The sequence below is a fragment of the Epinephelus fuscoguttatus genome, linkage group LG10 (genome assembly GCF_011397635.1).
Source record: "Epinephelus fuscoguttatus linkage group LG10, E.fuscoguttatus.final_Chr_v1".
NCBI lineage: Eukaryota > Metazoa > Chordata > Actinopteri > Perciformes > Serranidae > Epinephelus > Epinephelus fuscoguttatus.
Window position 1 is genome coordinate 30,569,995 of NC_064761.1, and position 20,971 is coordinate 30,590,965.

The window sequence follows — 20,971 nt, forward strand, 5'->3', positions numbered from 1 at the left end:
ATGAAATGCAGCGCCTGGGTTCAAGTTTTAAAAGCAAAATGTTTTTGTCACCTGAAAGCCAGCTGGAGGTCTGAGATCTCACTTTCTTTGAGCTGGAAGTCGTCGTCCAACTTCTCTATGATCACAGAGTACGACTCGCCCACCTTCTTCTTCCACTCATCTTCACAGCCCCATCATCATAAACACAACAATTTAATAATATAATTCCCTTTGCTTATTATTACCCACATGTAGAAATATGCTAAATAAACTTGCACAAATCTCATCCAAAAAACTGTAATTGGCTCTGTATATATTTGTCAGTTAAAAAGGCTTGTCCAACTTGTCATTGTTTGTGACAGAGAGTGATGCAGCCAACAGTAAACACCCAGCCCTCCAGGCTTCCCTGCTTCAATCCAAACTTTGCTCTCAGTCCTGCAGAAACCTTAAATGAATATCATTCCCACACAATCACAAACACACCGAGCCATTACCTGTGCACGTCTGAGACGGTCTTGATTTGTAATTTCCCATTGATAAGGTCTCTTCTGTCTTGGTAATATGCGCTGTGTGGTTTGGTGAAGCAGTAATACAATCTCCCACACACACTCACAATTGCACAGGTCCAGATAAAGGGGGGATCATGGCTGTGGGCTAAAAATAAACACCTTTGAGTGGAATGCTTAACAACTACGACAACTGATCTCCCTCCAAATGCAAGCAGACGTGTTTCAGTGTGTGTGTGTGTGTGTGGTATAGATTTCTATATATATTCTATTTCTGTAATTCAGTATATGTTTCTATCATGCCTGCAATTTTTCACAGCGAACATGTTGGCTTGTCACGGCAGGAGCAGCACAGGGAGAAGCACAGTAAGAACATTAACTCCAATCCAGAAATCACTGTAATGTGGCAATGAATAATGTTATTGGTTGGTTACATCTGACTGTGTCTGCTGTGAAAAAGGCCTATTAAGATACGCAAAAGTGCCTTTTGTCTCACACTGTAATAACACAATGGACACGTCTATGTAGAGCAGTGCTGTAAAAAGACACCAAAATGTTTTATTTACAATTAAAAAACTTACAGAACTTTTAAAAAATCAAGGATGAGCTTAATGAAACATTATACCACAATAAATCAAATGACAAAAACTCATAGTCCTGATCATGGACCTTCTGGGCACAGGCCCAGGGGCCTAAAGTGTAAGGGGAGCCCCCTCATCCTCAACTGCAATATGTCACTCAAATTGCCATGTACTGACCAGGAATAGCTTAAGTGAGTAGCCAACAACCTGTTTTATATATCCAAAGAACAATAAAGATGAACTAGTTGGTGATCAAGGCGGCACGGTGGAGCAGTGGTTAGCTTCATCAGCCTCACAGCTTGTCGCCTCACAGCATGAAGTTTTCTGGTATGTAATTTGCATGTTCCTCCTGTGTCAGTGTGGGTTTTCTCCGGGTACTCCAGCTTCCTCCGCAGTCCAAAGACATGCAGGTTAATTGGTGACTCTAAATTGCCCGTAGGTGTGAATGTGACTGTGAATGGTTGTCTGTCTCTATGTGTCAGCCCTGTGATAGTCTGGTGACCTGTCCCGAGTGCACCTCGCCTCTCGCCCAGTGTCAGCTGGGATAGGCTGCAGCCCCCCCGCGACCCCTAACAGGATAAGCGGTTACAGAAAATGAATGAATGCTTGGCAACCAGATCAGATGTCTAATTGAGACAGGCCTTTATTTGTCAAAATGTGTAGCACCAGGCTAGTAAAAGTTTTACAGTAACTACAAAAGGGGCAAAAAACCAAAATGACAATAAAGAGACACAAAGCCACAAAGATGCTTTACAACTACAAAGAGATGCGAAATAATTACACAAAATGAGGTCTTTGCATCTTGCCCCTATGAAGGCGGGGGCTTTTGCATATCTGTGCCAAGGCACCCATTGTCTGACAATCCGCCCCTGGTCCTGACATTATCTGATCTTTGAATGATCACACATCAATTATTCAAGGCAAAAATCAATGTTATCTCGTACTTAAGGTGACACATAATCTCAGTTGTTGGGTCTCTTCTGTGTGATGTCTTCATATAGTCCCTTCCTGAACTTCAACATCTCCTCCAGGTTCTTACACTGTAGGGCCTCTTGCATAGACATCAGCTTTGTGTCTTTGGGTAAAGTGAACGTAGAGCCACTCAGTGCAGCCTGCAGCATCTCCAGAGACATGGAGAACGAGCTTTGTAGATCTGAACAAACAGGAAACAAACAAGCGTTCCACAAACTACAGCTGGACGCATCACCGGAGAACCTCAGGACTTCATTTTTCAGCCCCCAGTGGGACAGACACTCAGCCAGGCTCAAACCAAAAAGCGTCAGCTCTTCCATGTACGCAGGGGATTCAACGCTGCGCTTTAAGTTGTCATTGATCCCAAAAACGACGGTTAGAAACCTGGTTTGGTGTTTGTGATTCACACACAGTGAATGCATGAAGACTCCATCAGGCACCGAGAGGCCTGCACTGACCCAGCAGCTGCTGACGATGGAGCCACGACCTACAGAAGCTCCTGCTCCCAGTCTAGAGTACTCCACCACTGATCCAGCTCCCACAGAGCAACTAGGATTGAGGACGCTGTACATGACACAGCATCCTGAGGAGTTTTCATTCATGTGGACACTGAAGGCAGATGACAGGAGGCCAAGCTCACTCCTCAGTGTCACATCCTCAGTGAGGTGAAAGAGGTACTCTGATGTGGTGCCAATGTGATAAAACTTAGAGTTGTTAAGGAGAATAACATTCAAAGGAGTCCCTTTTAGGTGATGGAAGATCTTTTGGCGGATTTCCACCAGATTGCTCTCCTCTTTGGTGACATTCGCAGTGTTGCTGGTGTAATCGATCGTAGCTTTAGGGCCCAGTGCCTGGAGGAAGTCCCCATATGCGTCTACCTCGCAGTCCAAAGGCCCCAACTCCTTCAGCAGTTTAAGAAGAGACTTTGCAGTATCAAAGTCGATATAATAAGTGCTGTCCGTGTAGACGAACTCAGTGTCAGAAAGAGAAAAACAAGCACTCTGCCTTTTACACACAGCTCCTCTGCCCCGCATCTCACTGATGCTCGGCTTGTGCAGGAAGCGTAGGCAGGAAGTGTTCTCCATTTCAGAGGAGGGAGACTTTTCTTTTGAATCCAACACAAACACTCCGTGGGTCGTCCCGATAGACAGCGGGGAGGGGTGGGCTAAAGCTGTGAAGCCAGGTTTGTCAAACGTAACACTCTCATGCTCTGCAGTACTGTAGAGCTCTATGTCGTCTGCACAGGTCACCAGTACGCCAGGCTTCATCTGCGATGGGAAATCCACGTACAAGGCCAGTTTGAGCTCCAGCATCTGGTAGAGAGGGTCGCCCAGCGGCACGGCGGTGAAGATCTTCCCCAGGGCGCTGGCGCTGGGCAGACGCTGACTCAAGCCTCCTGGATGGATGAGAAGTGGGAAACATCACACAACACACACAGAATCTAAAATGTCTGAACATATGCAATCAATCCTTTAAAGGTCCAGTGTGTAGCACTTAGGGGGATATGTTGGTGGAAATGCAATAAAAATGAATAAGTATTCAGTAAGTAATAAGTAAGTATGTTTGCTTTAGTGTATAATAACCTGAAAATTGTGTTTTCTTTTCCTCACAATGAGCCATTTATATCTACATATGGAGCAGATCTTCATCCATGCAGTCTGCCATGTTGCACTGCCATGTTCTACAGTAGCCCAGAACGGACAAACAAAACACTTTTTGATGTATGAGTCTTTTTTGTTTTAAATTATGTAATAATGACCCCCTGCTGTAAGAGGAAGTGAAGGGACATAGTTTATTTGAGTAAGCATGAAGCTTGTAGGGAGTGTGGGGTGACTCTGCAGGGATGAAGTTTAAAGGGCAGGTCATGACATCATGGGATCAAGGGAGTGATACTGTCTGGTGTCTGACTTTTGCAATTGGCTTTAAGAAATCATGGGCGTTAACAGCTTTAAATTTTTCTCATTTTATAGAGCAGTACTTTAATAGTACAATATATACGCATGTGACTCATCCATATTTTTCTGCAGTCCCTTATCTGTACTGAAGTGAGATGGAGGTCATCATAGCATGTACCTGTAGAGCTGAAATAATTACATAAATTCATAGAGCATAGTTTTTGATTAATCAATTTATAATTTCAGCTATTTTTCAGGCAAAGTTCTGGTTGCTTGATTTTAGGCCTTTATTATTGTAAATTCAATCTCTTAAAAAAATGAGAAATACTTTATTGATCCCCAGGAGGGAACTGTGAGTCTCTCCAATATATACAGTAGCATACAGAATTCTGAGTAGGAATAAGAAATATGAAAATAAGAAGCATTTAAAAATACAAAAAAAATATGTGTGAATTAAACAGTAGTATGTAAAGTATTTAAAAATGTATAAAAAAAAATGTGCATTACGCTAAGTGTGTAAAGTAGGGTTGCAACAGTATGACATTTTTACGGTACAAGAACCGTCTCTGTAAATATTTTTGCGGTATTACAGAAATTATATTATAGAGGGGTTATTTTTGCTTAAGCAAACGTTTTATTACTATAATTGAAACTTGAAATCATTTACTAATGGAAATATGTGTAAAATGCCATTGTAGAACATTGTAGATGAGCAAATCTACACAATAAGGTAACTGTCAACTTCTATATCCCGGTATACCTTGAAACCAGTATATTGCTGCAACACTAATGTGATGTAAAAATATAAAAATATGTGCAGTATGCTACAATATGTATCCCTAGTGTGTAAAGTAGGTAAAAATATAAAAATATGTGCATTATACTAAGTGTGTAAAGATTTTCACGTTACAATAACTGTAAAAATATGTACACTGTGCTGGGTGTGTAAAGTCTGTAAAAATATAAAAATGTGTGCACAATGCTTGGTGTTTAAAGTATGTAAAATATAAATACATGTGTGGTATGCCAAGTGTGTGTGTGTGTGTGTGTGTGTGTGTGTGTGTGTGTGTGTGGGTGGGTGGGTGGGGGGGGCAGCTTGACAGTGAACAGTCACGCTCTGGAAAATTGTAATGGGCATTTTTAAAAGAAAATATTTTCTGACATTCTATAGAGCGAACAGTTAATCGATTAATCAAGAGAGTATTTGGCAAATTAATTAATAATGAAAGTAATTACATTTCTACCAGCGTTTGTTGGGCGAAAAGCGGTGGAACACATTATTTTCTTGTATTTTATTTAAAAACAATAACAACAGGCCACAGAAGTGATGTCAAACCTGCATGGATGAGGATGACTCTCAGCCTGCTCAGAGTCTTCTCATAGATGTCACTCAGCTGCTGCAGCGCGTGCAGAGTGGAGCCACCGTTCCCTTGTAAACACACAGTCATATTAGTAATAATAATAATAATGCCTTGCCTTGTTGATCCCCCTCAACAGCAAACAGAGGGCAGTGAAATGAAACTGGAGAGTGCATGCTGTCTGACTCACTCACCTATTTTAGATCCGGGCGGATCTGAGAGGACCTTGTAGTGAACTCCGAGGGGAAGCTCCTTCCGGTCAACTTTGCCTCTGATCTGCAGCTCATACGCTTCTTTCTGACTCACATCCGCCGCGGTCACAACCACCACGTCCCAAAACTCACCGGGCTGCACCTGTCGAGCTTCAGGTAAAGAAACAGCAGCAGGTTATGACACTTCAGATGAAGGATAAGAAGCAGACTGCACACAGGAGGAGGAAACATGAGTTCAGATATAAAACTCACCGCGCAGGGAGTTAAATCTTCTCAGCTTTTCTCTCGTTGCAGTTTGTAGCTTTATCATATATTCCTGACTCATACTGTCGATTAAATATGCTCACTATACAAGTTAGAAGCTGCAAACCCTACTCTTTCAAACCGTCTCTCACTTCCGGGTTCCGTCACGTGATTAGTTGTGTTTACAACGTAGGCGGGGAGTGACAGGAGCACGTGGTGGGGGTTGAACTGCAGAGCCAGGTTTTAGAATGATGAACAATAATTAACGTTTTAAAGCATTTTAATAGAAACATTATGATATTATATCAGTTTAATTAAAAATTGGGCTTAATCATCCCAAAAGTCTTTTACAGTGTCATATTCTTCAAAAGGATGAGTAGTTTCCCTGAGTAGTTACTCTTTTAAAAATACATAATCTTAACATCATTTAAGTAATTTGGCCACAAAAGTTGTAAGAATATATGCTGTTAATAATCTTGAGGTGGACTTTTTTCACCCTGTAATAGTGAATCAGTTGAGCTTTCTTCCACTTCGCAAAAAGGAAGTGGGAAAGAATCTGTTTATTATTTATGTTTTTCTGTAATTTAATGTTTTATTTAATTTAATTTAATTTAATTTAATTATGTTTTTGTTTTTATTTTATTTATTATTATATTTATTTATTTTTATCTTTTTTTTTTCTTTTTTTTTTTTTACATACATAATATTTACTTTATTACTTTATTAATCCCCTCTTGCTTGTCAATTACACACAGGTCCAAAAGACACACACACATGCACAAACAGGACCTATACATGCACAAAGTGGATAGATGTCAGAGTGAGGGGGCTGCCCTTGGTGAGGCGCCCCGAGCGGTTGGGGGGTTCGGTGCCTTGCTCAAGGGCACCTCGGCAGTGCCCAGGAGGTGGACTGGCACCTCTCCAGCCACCAGTCCACGCATTCATATTAATATTGAAATAGACTTCTGGTGCAAATCTGTACTGAAATTATTTTATAGTGTTTTGTCTGTATTATTGTGCCATGTGTTCCATAAAGAAAAAAAAATCACTTGACCTAAGAAATAAGATAAGAAACTAAACCACCAAAGCAAAATTCCTACTCCATTTTTTTTTCATTTTCTTTGTTAATTTAATGGTGCAGTATTGATATTGTAAATGTAATCTTTTCAAGTGATGAAAGGGATCTCTCCACGCTGTCAGGATATATAAATATTCTAGTGTTATTTTTACCTGCTCAAGTTGAAATTGTGCAGTTCTGTAATTTTTTTTTACCAGTATGAAATACGGCCATTTACATTCAATGTATGCTGAGAATTTGCTGCATTAAAACAGAACAAAACACTAAATGAAACAAAAACAAAACACAGACGGCTGCAGCCCAAGATTACCTTCTTTGTTCATCAGTCCTGTTGATATGCTTCCTGAGGATTACTCAGCCGATCAATCCACTAAATGTCAGAAAATACCAAAAAATATTAAATCTTGGCCACTATCACAGAGGACTGAGCAACCAGAAAATATTCAGATTCCAGAAATCAGGACTACAGAACCTCGACCTTTTCAAAAAAAGTAGTACTCAAACTGTCCAGTCGGTCAACAAAACGGTTAACAGCCGCAGTTCTGTAATTTAAAATAAATTTAATTCTATTTATTATGTGCTTTTCCCCCTCATCTTTAACCTAGTCTAATTTAGACATATTGAGTCTAAACAGCCTTTAAAACCCATTAAGTCTTAGTTGTGTTTAATTGTTGAATGTAAACTCCTCCTTGTGTCCTTTAACCCCTCAAATTACCAGGCACAATAAGAATGACACGACTTTAATGTAATATATTTTTCTGAACGTGGCCAATTGCCTGCTGTATACATCAACTAATCCACTGATGACAAATGCAGTTATTAGGAAGTGCACTTTCTTATGATACAAAGTAAGTATTATTAAGAAGTTGAATTTGTCATTGCCACTATGTCATTATGGCAACAGATGCTCTGACACAACCTGAGGCTTTGCATTTGCATATTGTTATAAAATGTATTCTCTTTGACATAAGTCACACTCCAGGTGCTGTGCTGTAAGATAAGCAGGTGCCAGGGGTCCTAAATCTTCAGGACAACAACATGTGGGACTGGTTGTCTGTCAAAAACCCTCTGACATCCCTGTGTTACTAAAAAGGAAAGTGAGACACTGATATAATTACACACAATCAGACAAGAAGTCAGACAATACAGCAATTTAGGATATATTTAACTTTTTGAGTCGGTTCTTTCCACACTGATGGGACATGACTAACTAGTTTCTTTTCCTCATGCACTAGACTGTGTTGCCATGAACGTATATTATATTTAATTACCACCCAATTTAATTTAATTTATGTTCATGTGAGCAAAGTCCTGTCCAGCACCTAGTGTTCAGCGTCTGGATGTGCGTGCTTCTGTATACCTTTCTTGTATAACTAGTAACATGCAATATAACATGCAACATACTCTGTAATCAGCTGTGGGTTTTAACAAGCATGAGCAAAATATATTAAAATAGATTTTTAAAAAGGATGGAAAAAACAATCCACTAATACTTGCCTTCAGTATTTGGTTTTCATATGTATTTATGTCTTCTTTTGTTGAATACTTTTTTGTAACAGGTCATACAAGTCTGGTGCACAGAGAGCAAACCTTCAACCACGTTATCCTGGCGCTGTTGGCAAGGCCTGCCTCCCAGGTGACAGCCGACATGTTGCAGGCAAACATGAGCAAAAGGACTTAGTAAACCAGTCTATGGAGCTAAAGCATCATGAGCGACAGGGAGGAAGCACTGTGGTAGAGGCAGACGGAGCACGCTCAGATGGAGGCTGCTCTGAAAGTGTTAAGAGCCAGCAGGGATGAGCAGGTGCATTTCTGAAACAAAGGACAAGGAGGACGGCTTGGGAATGGGCACTGACGACGGCCCTCGGGGGGGGGGGCAGCTTGCCTCGCTGACCGAGGCCTTTCACAAGAATAGCACACATCCGATCAGACACTGTTCAGTGACCTGCAGAGAGGTGTGAACTGGCTGCGAGCGTCAAGCTGCAGGCTGACACACATAAAGTACTCATCCAGGGACGCTTTGGACTGATTCATTTCCCAGCATTACTGCCCTGCTCAACAGTATTTCATCATTTTACCAGAAATTTCACAGTGGACTGACATAAAACATTTCATTACAGATGCATTTGCTTGTGCTTGTACTCTTCCCTGTTTTGCAGTTGGGGAAGTAGTCTGATCATAACAGGATGATCATGGAACAAACACAATACCTGGAAAGCAAGCAGAGCCACGGACTCCTTTAAACCCCAGTCAGAGGCAGTCAGCAAAGGCTTTCTGTTTCATTTAGACTCCACTGAGCTCCTCCGCCGGTCTGTGCACCTATTACCACACAAAAATCCCAAGTTACAGTGGGATACAGCTGCAAGCTGTGTTTTTCTTTCTTTTTTTCTTCATTAAAAATGGTTAAGGAATGGCAGGAATGCAGGGTGAGCGAGTTGAACACCAACACAACAGCTCGTATGAGCATAATCCACTTTTCTATTGTGTTTATTGTTTCAGTTAAAATCAAGACAGCTTGACATGTGAGATTCTTGGCCATAAAATGTCAACATATCATACAATCAGTGCAAGTGCAAGAGTTGTCCTCTAAAACTATACATTGTCAAAACAAAACGGCATCATTACACACTAAATGTACATCTTGGCGTACTCATATTTAAAGTCTTAATCAAATAGATTAATACTTCATTTAGGAGGTAGAAAACAAACTATAACAAAAGAGGCTGATTGAAACGTCTCAGCTTAGACTAAAAAACTGGCAGTACCATTAAAAACATGGCTGTCTCAAGTAACAGATTGCTGAGATTCTGTTCAATACACAAAAAAACGTTTTATTGATCTGTAAGTTTGTAAAGCTCAGAAAGTCCGTCGAAATATATTAGCTCTAATAAAATTTAAAAAGGCTTAAAATCTCAGAGATTCAGAGACATTGTGCACACTTGCTTCATACCTATTAATCTTGCTATAACAAGAGCACAGCATCTCCACAGCAGAGGTGAAATGGGATGAAGACAGTGAGATGATCCTGCTCCTTCCCACTGCTCCCCTTGGAGGGAATCCATGTTGTGTCACAGCACAGACGGCGGCAGAGCAGCCAGGCTGTGCTTGTTGGCCTCCAGGAAGTGACTGCAGGCGGAAAAGGTGCTGGAAAAGCTGGAGGAGAGGCCAGCGATGTCTGTGGAGATGTAGGGGAGGACGCCCGGTGTGGCCTGGTTGTAGTAGGTGATCTGAAACAAAACACATCGGGTCACATGTGGTGCAGTAAACCACTGTATCTTGGATTCATTTGCAGTTATGAGTGGTTAGTGGATGCAGTAATGTGCTCATAGCCAGCGTGGCGTGCTGAACTGCGTGCCCTTCTAATTTGGCCAACCTTGGTGACAGTGCTGGACTCTTCCCAGATTGTGAAGCCAGCACAGAGCACCTCTCCCCTGGTGTAGTCCTCAGTGGGAGGGTGAGTAGGCAAAGTGACAGAGCGCAGAGCGATCAGATATGGGTCCCTGAGAGGGACAAAGAAGGATACCATCATGAGACTTTATGAGAGAGCAAGCGGCAGGCAGTAATGCAATAACTGGGTGCATATAAAATATAGGATGAAAAAGGAAATCAAAATGAAATGACATGAGCAGGGTAAGTGTTTATTATGAGGTATGTTACAACACCTGGCATCACATGGCTTCCTCCTGGATGCCAGCAAGATAAAGTCCTGGCCTTTGCCCCCTTTGCTCACAGACGGTGTGGCGATCCAATAAAGGGTGTCTTCTTCATCCGCTTGGTTGATCATCTCGCAGTCCCTGCAGTGGCCACAAAGTAATGAGCATTTGATGAAATGCAAGTTACGCTCACTCTGTGTTGTGATCCAAGCTGCTCTGTTTTTGCATGTGATAGTCCCTGTGTGTGTCCCACTGGCTAGCTAATCGCCACTGCTCTGCACTGTCCCCCAATCCCAATTTCTGATTGCTGCAGTTAATGCTGTCTTTACATCTTTATTCTGTCTATGTCCTGTGAATTTTATCATTTTATTGGTTTCAACACATCCTGCCAAAGGGCTGCAGTTGAAAATTAGCCAGCTGGCAAACACTGGCACCTTTACAGAAATGTTGATTAATGTGCGTTGTCCTTATAAATAAACTAAATGAAATTAAATTTAGTTAATGTCTGTTCAAGGTGGAGCAAGGTGGATGATTCTAATATAAGGCTGAATAGTCTAATGAATAATAAGGCATCATATTTGAACTGTTATAATTTGTGAGTAAAATCTGATTCTGTAACATTACCAGTAACACATCTTTGTCAGGTAAATGTAGTACACACACTAAGTAAGTCATGTATGTTATTTTGGGGTACATTAAGTTAGAATTGCAACATAATTCAATATTTTCAATATCTTAGCATCATGATAAATTTCTCTAATCTCTGGGGAGCTCGGAGTAGAGCCGCTGCTCCTTCGCATCAACAGGGGTCAGCTGAGGTGGTTCAGGCACCTGATTAGCATGCCTCCTGGGTGCCTCCTGTTAGAGGTGTTACGGGCACGTCCCACTGGTAGAAGGCCCCGGGGCAGACCCAGAACACACTGGAGGGGTTACATATCTTATCTGGCTTGGGAACACCTTAAAGTCCCCCAGGAGGAGCTGGAAAGCGTTGCTGGGGAGAGGGATGTCTGGGGTGCTTTGCTCGGCCTGCTGCCCCCGTGACCAGCCCCAGATAAGCGGATGAAAATGGATGGATAGTAAATTTATAGCTGTTTGGGCCCCAAGTGTGTTGCTCAGGACCAAAGAAGTACAGTGTCAAGTGTGAAGTTGTTTGTATGAGCAGTTCTCGAGAGAGCTGCAAGCAGCAGTGCCAGCCTGTTCCGAATGTGCACTGTACTAGTTACGAGCAGTGAACCACACTGTTGCACTGGGTGACAACCCCCTTCATTACTATGGCAGGCACTGACAGGCAGTGTAGTTTCTTCTGAGACTACTCCACATACATGGTCCAGCTGTAAATATATATTAATTCGCAGCTGGAAATAGACCCCTAGAAACACTTGCCTGCTAAATTCTACAGTGCCCTGCTGTTTTAAGAAATTACGCAACTTTTTTTTTTTTTTTTTTAAATTAAACTGTATATTTGTGACCCATTTTTCAATATTTACATCTTCCGTAGAAATCAGAAGGCCTTGATTTTAGTATTTTTAAGTGATTTGTTGACAGCAAGAAAAAGAGACAGCATTACACTAGTGATGGCATCCCTGCACTGGCTACCTACCAAATACAGGATTGATTTTAAAGTTCTTTTATTTGTTTTTAAGGCCATACAGGCTGATAACTCAGTATAATGATGAACTTCTCTGCCCCTACTCCACCTCCCGACCTCTTAGATCCTCAGAATAATGTCTTTTAACTGTCCTGCGATCAAGGCTGGTGGGTCAGGGAGATCGTGGCTTTGTGGTAGCTGCTCCACAGCTCTGGAATAACCTTCAAATGCTCCCCCTCCATTGACACTTTTAAGACAAACCTTACAATGTACAAGTTTTCAATGGCCTTTGGTTATTTGCAGTGGTTTCAATATTTCAGTATTTTATAATCTTTTTACGTGTGTAATTGTCCTTACTGGTATTACTCTGTTTTATATTTGTGTGTCAACTGTTGTTTTTAAATGTGCTCTATAAATAAACTTGATATGATTTGATTTAAAAACACTATATAACAGGTTACTCTGCTGTTGAGTTAACTGTAAGCCTGGTGCACCAGATGAAGCTACTCATACTGACTCATAGTGCCGGTCCCACTCCTTCCTCCTCGTCAGGTCTGACAGTAGGTGGAACGTCTGCTCTGCCGGTACGCTGACGTGCATCTCCACCTTGAAACACAGCATGTGGTTTTCCTCCAGTGTGTACAGTCTGACCTAAGAATGGAGCACATCCACAAAGAGGAGGTGGGCTCTATGTCTATAAATAGGATTTGCTCCAGTTATGCTAACGTGTACACTTGGAGTTTGACTGCTGTCAAACTGCCACATTAGCTGGTGGGTGCATGGGAGATTAAAATATGGTAATTATATGTATTTTGAGGGTGACTATATCAAGATCTTATTCTCCATATCGCTGAAAATGACTTTTGGAGAGCAGGGAGCAGAGGTACGTTTAAAGTTTCAGCTTTAGACAAAGTTTTCGGACTTATTCTGCAATATTCTGCAATTTAATGAAAGCAGCATGGTCCTACCTCCAGGACAGCCTCTGTGACCTCAAGCCTGTAACCTCAGCTCATCCAGAATAATACAGATCAGAATGCACGGGTGGATTCACAACAGCTGTAACTATTTAACAAGCTATATCCTGGATGATAACACAAACAATACTGACCTTGTTTTTCTCAGTAGTTAATACCCAGTTGTTTCTGGTATCCATTAGTTTCAGTGCCGACACGTTATTGTAGCTCAGGTACATCTAAAAAACAAGGGACTGTCTGAAAACAGAGGCAATATATTATAAGCCTCGCAAAGCATGTGAGCCTCTGTTTGCCTGAAATTGCAATACCTGGTTACTTGGATCCCAGGGCACAGACACAGGCACTTCAGTTTGCTTGCAGGAGATAATGTATTTCCTGTAAACATGTAGGGCACAGTGATTTACATTCAGGGACAAAAGGAAGATGTGAGAACCTGATCAGAATATAAACCTTTATGTTATAGCTGTGAGTCAACACATTTGGTTATTAAATAGTGGAATACAGATTTTGCTGGAGGCCGGATATTTTTCTGTTGAACAATGAACTTATTATGCCTGATAGACTCCACACCAAAGTCTGCTCAACTGTGATATGCTGCCCTGCCAAGTCATGTGCTGCTGCAGAGTATTGTAAACAATGGATTATGTAGCACAACACTGGACAAACTGGGAAATGATGACTGTATTACTGTCACTGTCTCTCTTACTTTCAGTGCTTTATATTACATTCAGACACTATAACTGTTGTTTTTTAAAGTATTTGTTTACGTTTTATGATCCACACTTTTCCTAATGCAATGAATACAAATTTTTAATCTCGCATGTTGTAATTTCTTTGGGAGAAAATGTGTTTTTTGCATACGCAGCAGCTTTTACACTGACAACAATAAACACATCTGCAATGACCCATGTGAACCAAGCCCTCTGATATATCAGTAGGCTGTACAAAGTGCAAAACCTGATGGTTTAAGGGGAGATAGTAACCTATCAAGGCGAATCTTCTTCCTGGCAATAGCCTCTTGATATCGTCTTTTCCCATCCTGTAAAACATATGAAAACCTAATGTTGAAATCCTCATATAAGGATGCTCATTTTTTTAAACTTTTTTTCGGCTCTAGACTTTACTGTACATTTTAGGCTGCTATGAAACTAAGAAAACTCACCACAGGCTCAGGTCGTAGTCGTGGCAGCGTGCACGGCTTCCTGTCACCGTCCAGCACCTCAAAGGTCATAAAAGCACTATTTATATGGCGCAGAGGTTCTCCACCCTGGTAGGCCTCAGCACACACTCCCACCTCCATGCTGTATGGAGCGGCGTGGGTTCACAAAAAGAAGTGCAAACACACAGACCTCCAGTTAAAACACTCTTAGACTGAATGTGTTCAAACTGCAAAGCTTGATTAGATAAGATGCTTCTTTATGTGCAGACTCACCTGTGCTTAAAGGCATTGTTCACAATGGCTTTCAGTACCAGTCGGTCACCAATGTGAGACGGGCCACGAAAATGGAACATGTCAATGCTCCTCAAGGTTGGGTGAGCGTTACACAAGCGACTAGATCAAGGTATGAAAAAAATAAAGAGAGAGAGAGAAACATTGGTCTCATTACAAAACGCTGAGAGTTAGATTATCATTAAAAATGAATAAAAATGAAGCAACAGGCAGCAGCCAGTTACCTTCACATAAAAACTGGAAACAGCTAGCCTGGCTCAGTCCGAAGGAACAAAACCCACCTACCAGCATCTCTAGAGCTCACTGATTACCATGTTTTATCTCACTTGTTCTAATGCGAAGGTGTACAAATTACAATTTGTGGTTTTGTGGGGAGTTTTATGTGGGGCTATTTCTTGGCCAGCAATATATGAGAACTCAAATTCCCTCCCTGGTACAAAATCTGTGCAATGACCGATTGAGCCAGTGTGTGAATACAGCAGGTAATTTTTAGGATCCTTCACAGCGAGCAGGTGGTCATGTTGATGATGTTTCTATCATGAAGCTCACACAAAACCAAAGACAACAAATATCTGAGAGTGAAGAAAGAAAGGTTCATTTACATAAAGACAGCTACAAAGATCTCTAATTAGAGGGATGACGACATTCTGGAACTTCTGTCGGAAAGGGCCGAAGCCAACATCGTTAGACAAATTGAAGGAACGGCAAGAGACTGTTGTTCATGACCAAATTACGAAGTGGCTACGTGACCGCTGTGTCATCCGCATCATGTCTTGCCTCCTGCACACTCAACCAAAGCACCACCCCTCACCTTAACAAAACTGAGTATTTCAAGTATGCGAGAACGCTTCTGACAAAGACAATTTGAAAATAAAATATTCAAATATTCCTTTAAAACTAGTTTGAGTCGCATTCAAATTAAACTGAGGAAAACTGGAAACTAGGTACACACACCTTGCTGCAATTGTAGCCACATTCTCCATCCAGGCCATAATCTGGCCCCCGAATGTACTGACTTGATGGTTGGCATGTGGCGGTAGCACCAGTTCCACACTCTCCACTCGTGTCCGCTCAGCTGGCACAGCGTCCTGGTACTCCTGGCATTCTCCTGGAGAGAGTGCGTAAACAAGGAGCTTTAATCAATCTGATTTTAAATGGAGCATGTGTGCCATGGTGCTGTGTTATAAAGCCCTCTGTCTACAGTCTGTACCCAGTTGAGCTGTGCTGCTGCTCAGTAGGTCTGTAATGATCTCAGCATGGATGAGCCTCATCCTCCTCCGCTCTGCTGCCAGGCTGTACTCCATCTGCTCCATTTGTGTGCGAGGAAGCACCTGCTTCAGCTGTACCTGTGTTCACATAGTTGACATAAACTCAGGGCACGTTGAACTCAAGCTTTGGTAAAATGCCTTTGTGTCCATATTTCAGTTCTTGTCCCTCACCTTCCCAGCCTCAGTTCGTCTGGCGACAAAGGTAGCAAAGGCGTGACAAACCTTCCACTGCTTGCCAGTGTAAAGGTCCTCACAGTTCACTAATATACCCACCTGAAATGAACAGAGTCACCACATTTTCATTTTTCTGAAATAAAGTGAGCTTTCACTCTGCTGAAATCAAAAACAACATCCACCAACCTCCATACTGGACGTAAAGGCTCTGTTGACCTTTGCTATGATGTTGACTACTTTTCCCACCCTGGAGGAGACACACAAAGACACTTCTTTTCACTATCAACACAGAGCAGTGATTGTAGTATCAACACAAGCCGGACCGGTGAGACATTTATTGTTCACCTGGAGCAGCATTAAGGTAATACCTTACCCTATGGTGTGTTCAAAATGGATGTCGTCCACAGATGCAGTGATACAGGAACAACCTGCATGTCTCTCAGCTGGGAGAGAAAAGATTACACAGGTATTTAAGTGCGACACAAAGCCACAAAGCATCTACGAGTCAGGCAAAGTGAAAGCTCATGAGCTGTAAATATGCGCATGTATAAAGGCATACAGAAATAATCAATCACACGGAAAGACGACAGCCCTGTAAATTTAAATGCATTTAATATGTCTGTAGAGCACCAGAGTATGTTAATACCTCAGTGTTATCTATTGCTTGTGTACAGATATATTTAAATATGAAAGCAGTGGCCCATAAGCAAAATACTTTTGTATTATTTATGCTGTTGTAGCCATTGCTTTAATGTTACTGGATAAATTCGGGTAATGTTGCAAATAAATGGGGAGGACTTTGGTCTATCACAGGTCATTTGAAAGAGCTTGTCTGTTGGGTGAAAGCCTGAATCAATAGTGAAGAATCCTGCAGCGAAAGGTCCTATTCCAGCATTGGCAACAACTGTCTTTATGTAGCCTCCATCACAGCGTGTCTTCAGCCTCACTTCCTGCCGCTACAGACTACCTTGCCTGGATGTGAGTGGGCAGCAGCTTCAGAGACACACCCCAAATCAGCCAGCGGATGCAGCAACCTAAATCCAGCTGGTGCAAACCCTAGCTCACTTGACCCAAATTCAAGTTTCCTCAAGCATTTTCAACTCCTCTCTCCTCATTCACACATTCACGTAGAAACTCCATTCAAACTTTAAAATGTTCATCATCTTTCATACATTCTGGCTTGTATTCAACTTTCCCGTTCAAACTTGTTTGCATTGGTGTGTATTGGATTGAACATTCAGAGCTAGAGTGGGGGACTCAACTGTCAGACTGCAGACAGCTTCTTAAACACTGCTCTTAAACTCACTGTCACACCCACAATTTCCACTCTACGGACAGCCTCGACTTCCCACTAGATAACAAACTTTCTGTTGCTGCAGTGACACATTAGGCGCTGGCAAAATTCTAGCCGCTACAGCTGAAACTGAAGATCTGTCTCTAAGCTCCCGCACACTCTTCTCCCAGTGAAGCAGTCCACAGTGGCGGAGAGCAAGGCGAAGGGATAGTAGGGTGGCTAGCTAGCTAATGCTTGGCTCATTTGTGGTCTGATAAACAGAGAGAGAGAAAAAGCATGATGAGGAGAGGCTGAGTGAGTGAGTGAGTGAGTTGCATGCATCACACGCATATACACTTATTTATCTACCTAAAAGCTCAGTACAGATATGTCACACCACTTTGGAAACCTGGGATTCAAATCTTGGAAGTGGAATCTCTGACAAAAAAAAAACATTTTTTAGCTTACACTGTATGTCCACTGCTTCCAGGGCGGCTGTGGATAACAGGTAGAGGGGGTTCTCAGCTAATCTGAAAATCAGCAGTTCGATCCCTGGCTCCTTCAGTACACATGTCAAAGTATCCTTGGGCAAGATGCTGAACCCCAATTTGCTCCCAGTGGCAGTTCAATTGGTGTGTGAGAGTGTGTGAATGGTTACTGAGTAGCAGGTGGCACCTTGTATGGTAGCCTCGGCCACCAGCGTGTGAACGGGTGAACGTGACATGTAGTGTAAAAGCAGTTTGAGTGGTCGCAAGACTAGACAGACACTATACAAAAGCAGTTTCTGCAAGAATACATCACTCGCCATGATGGGATAGAGTTGCAGATGCATGAGCGTGTTTAAGGCTTCATGGACTCCATGTGAACAGTAATGATATCATCAGATACATGCTGTGAAGCTGAGATGTAAGAAGAACTACTGAGAGTTTAAAAGTAAGACTTTATATGTTAGTTGTTTTGGGAGTTTTCCTACCAGACAAGCAGGCTGTGGAGTCCATCCACTTCAGTAGCTGTCCAACGCTCAGCTCTCCGCAGTGATTGGCATGGCATGGCAGCACGATCTGACTCATCTTCACTTCAGTGGGGTTTCTGTACACTTCCTCACTCTCCAGGATGAACAGGGGGTCCAGCATGGTGTCTGCATGTTTCCCCTCTGACGTCATATCTCACAACTACATGGAAAGAAGGAAAGTTTGTGACAGTAAAGCCAGGACACTGTCAACTTTAATTTGGACTCATATACTGAGGGATAAAAATAACAATTGCAAGTACAACCTGGGATCCATATATAAGCAAAATGGCCACCATATCACCAAAGTTTAAAACATATAATTGGAACCTGTATCGCTTTGTGCAGTAAAATCTGGAGCATGTCCCAGTGAAGAAACACCAGCTCTAAGTTTAAAGGTGCTTCTTGGATAGTTGATGGAGGTCAGATCTGTTTGGGGAGTCATTCATGACACTTTCATCTAACGTAAACTCCCCATTTTGTGATTCAGGGTAAGCAACACAGCTGTTTACACCCACAACTTACTAACAGTGACTGAAGTGTTGAGTCAGATGCACCACTACAAAAGACAGAGGTTTGTAATGTTAACACGCCTAGATTTTGTTCACCACTCAATGTGAAACCTGCACTCGGTTTGGTTCAGTGCTGCACCATAAGACGCTTTCAATAATCTGCCACTCTGGTCATGGTCTGAGGAATTGCTCAATATTTGAACCCCTGACTCAAGGATCAGGAAAAACCTGACAACCCACTGCATTTAATAGTACTGCCTATCAGTTATCAATGAATGCAATTTGACATGAAGTCTTTAAAATGCAGGCTGGGACATGTCCCTGTAGAGCATGTTTTATCAAGCTGAGACAGAAACTATTTTAAGATATATACAGACTATTTTGGGGCATGCAGCTATGAGGTATTTATGGAAACTATTTGTTAGGATAGAAGAAGTGTTTTCCATGTAACTGCTGCTGGTCACCTGTCCTTCTTGTTATTGCTGACAGGAGCTGCAGTGACCTTTACATTCACTTCAGTAGAAATAAGCATACCACAACATTCACCATGAGCTTCTGCTGCAAAACTAGATCCTGAAGTGGGTTGTACAGGCCTGCTGTCATTGTGCAAAACAAGTTGTGGCAGTAAACACACCAGCGTAGCTTACTCTACAGTGCAAACAAACAGAATAAAATGTCTTACCTAGATTTAAAGTTACAGCCGATGGTGAAACCGAGACAAACTCCTTCCAGTGCCAGTGAACCGGCGTCGGCTCCAAAACATTAACACCGGCTGGGAATCATCAGCCTGCAGCACGGACCGCTTTTCATTTCACCCATTCCTCAACAACTTTATAACTACACACACACACACACACACACACACACACACACACACACACACACACACACACACACACACACACACACACGCTACGTTACTTAACAGTTTGACCACTGGAGGGAGGGAGAGAGGGAGAGAGACCATCCCCCTGTACTGGCTACTGGCGTCCACACTTTTTAAGGTGGAACTACAGAAACCATGTTGTGCATACACTTCTTTAAATAAAACAACGATGCAAACTTTTATGAATAGCTACTTGAAAAACTGTAGACAGTGTTTATCATTTGTTTATGTGTTCAAGTTTTCATCATTCATTTATTTTATTTTACGTTATTTTATTTTATTCATTTATATTATTTTAAAATACATTTATTTATCGTCAACTGGCTTCAGTAAGTCTATATAAGAGTTTTTAAATGTATTCCATACTTAAGTGACCTTTGAAAAGTTAAAAACTCTTCTTTAAAATAAAATTTTCTTTAAAATACGAAGCAACAATGATTTCTTCTGGGAACCTACTTATCTAGTTCTTTTTTATTTCATGGAGTACTTGGGATTTTTTTTTTACTGATTTGCTATGTATCATAGGACTATACATATTATTATTATTTCTTATGAAGGGGAAAACAAAGTTTACTCTACCCTAAATACTGACTACTATTTTATTCTAATTTTATTTTATTTTATTTTATTTTATTTATTTTGGCTCTACTGAAGTAAAACCTAGTTGCTCTTGCTCATAATTAGTACACTTAACAGCTTAAAATATATTTAAAAAATAAAGGAATATTTTGATATGGAGACCAAGATTATTCAATTAGTCAAAAATATTGTCTGAATGTATCTAATAAAAGTAATACTGGTGGTTAAAAACATTAAATGAAGGTTCAAAAGAAATATAAACTTTGCCTTTAACCTCCAATCTGTTGGTCAAAAAGAAAAGAAAGTCTGTTTGGTGAATATATATCATATCATATCATATCATTTTTTTTTAATAAAGGAATATTTTGATATGAAGGCCCATTTTATTTAATAAGTCAAAGATATTGTCTGAACGTATCTAATAAAATTAATACTGGTGGTTAAAAACATTAAATGAAGGGTCAAAAGAAATAGAAACTTTGCTTTTAAAAAAAGGAAAGAAAACCTTGTTAAGGGACTCATACTTTAATGATTATATATCATAACCAATATATAATTTTAGATTATAAATATTTCTTAAATTGTGGATGCTTTCCTGTTTATCAGTCTTTTATTGTAGACTGCTGTTTTGAAAAGAAGAAAGTTAATAGTTAAAGAAAATTAATCACACTTTGATTAATTATCAGAAGGTCAGAATCAACAGGGGAACTATTAAATAATCTCCATTAAATTCCGCTCATTGATATCGCAGCTTTCAACAGCAAAACAACAAACTCAAAGC

The 20,971-nt window shown here is 41.1% G+C and overlaps 2 protein-coding genes across 8 annotated transcripts in view; both read right to left on the bottom strand.

Annotated features, from left to right (window-relative positions):
* tnni3k (TNNI3 interacting kinase) overlaps positions 1-7,755 on the bottom strand; it is a 21,581-nt gene extending 13,826 nt beyond the window's left edge. The window contains exons 1-4 of one of the 4 annotated variants that reach the window (XM_049588467.1): positions 5,756-6,111; positions 5,486-5,653; positions 5,270-5,362; positions 52-160 (exon numbers count right to left, since the gene is read on the bottom strand). In XM_049588467.1, the coding sequence (XP_049444424.1) occupies positions 52-160; positions 5,270-5,362; positions 5,486-5,653; positions 5,756-5,828 (443 nt within the window). In that variant the 5' untranslated portion in view covers positions 5,829-6,111. Of the gene's footprint in view, positions 1-51; positions 161-473; positions 601-1,010; positions 3,435-5,269; positions 5,363-5,485; positions 5,654-5,755; positions 6,112-7,134 lie in introns of those variants that run through there. The other 3 variants (XM_049588466.1, XM_049588465.1, XM_049588468.1) reach the window with 3 other exon arrangements.
* Positions 5,590-19,674, bottom strand: acot11b (acyl-CoA thioesterase 11b). 4 transcript variants are annotated; one of them, XR_007450240.1, is made up of 18 exons: positions 19,408-19,671; positions 18,178-18,376; positions 16,305-16,374; positions 16,118-16,178; positions 15,929-16,030; positions 15,700-15,835; positions 15,444-15,597; positions 14,472-14,591; positions 14,202-14,340; positions 14,023-14,078; positions 13,348-13,414; positions 13,174-13,257; positions 12,583-12,716; positions 10,487-10,618; positions 10,198-10,324; positions 9,775-10,051; positions 9,035-9,143; positions 5,590-5,653 (listed from the first exon to the last, which is right to left on the bottom strand). XR_007450240.1 is itself a non-coding variant. In XM_049588472.1 (16 exons), the coding sequence occupies exons 2-15, from the start codon at positions 18,365-18,367 to the stop codon at positions 9,787-9,789; spliced, it is 1,710 nt and encodes a 569-aa protein (XP_049444429.1). In that variant the 5' UTR covers positions 18,368-18,376; positions 19,408-19,674; the 3' UTR covers positions 9,033-9,143; positions 9,775-9,786. The 4 variants fall into 4 exon arrangements, 3 of the variants coding, with proteins under 3 accessions (XP_049444429.1, XP_049444427.1, XP_049444428.1); XM_049588472.1 differs by lacking the exons at positions 5,590-5,653; positions 10,198-10,324 and having other exon boundaries at positions 9,033-9,143; positions 19,408-19,674; XM_049588470.1 differs by lacking the exons at positions 5,590-5,653; positions 9,035-9,143 and having other exon boundaries at positions 9,296-10,051.
* Positions 19,675-20,971: the final 1,297 nt, after the last annotated feature.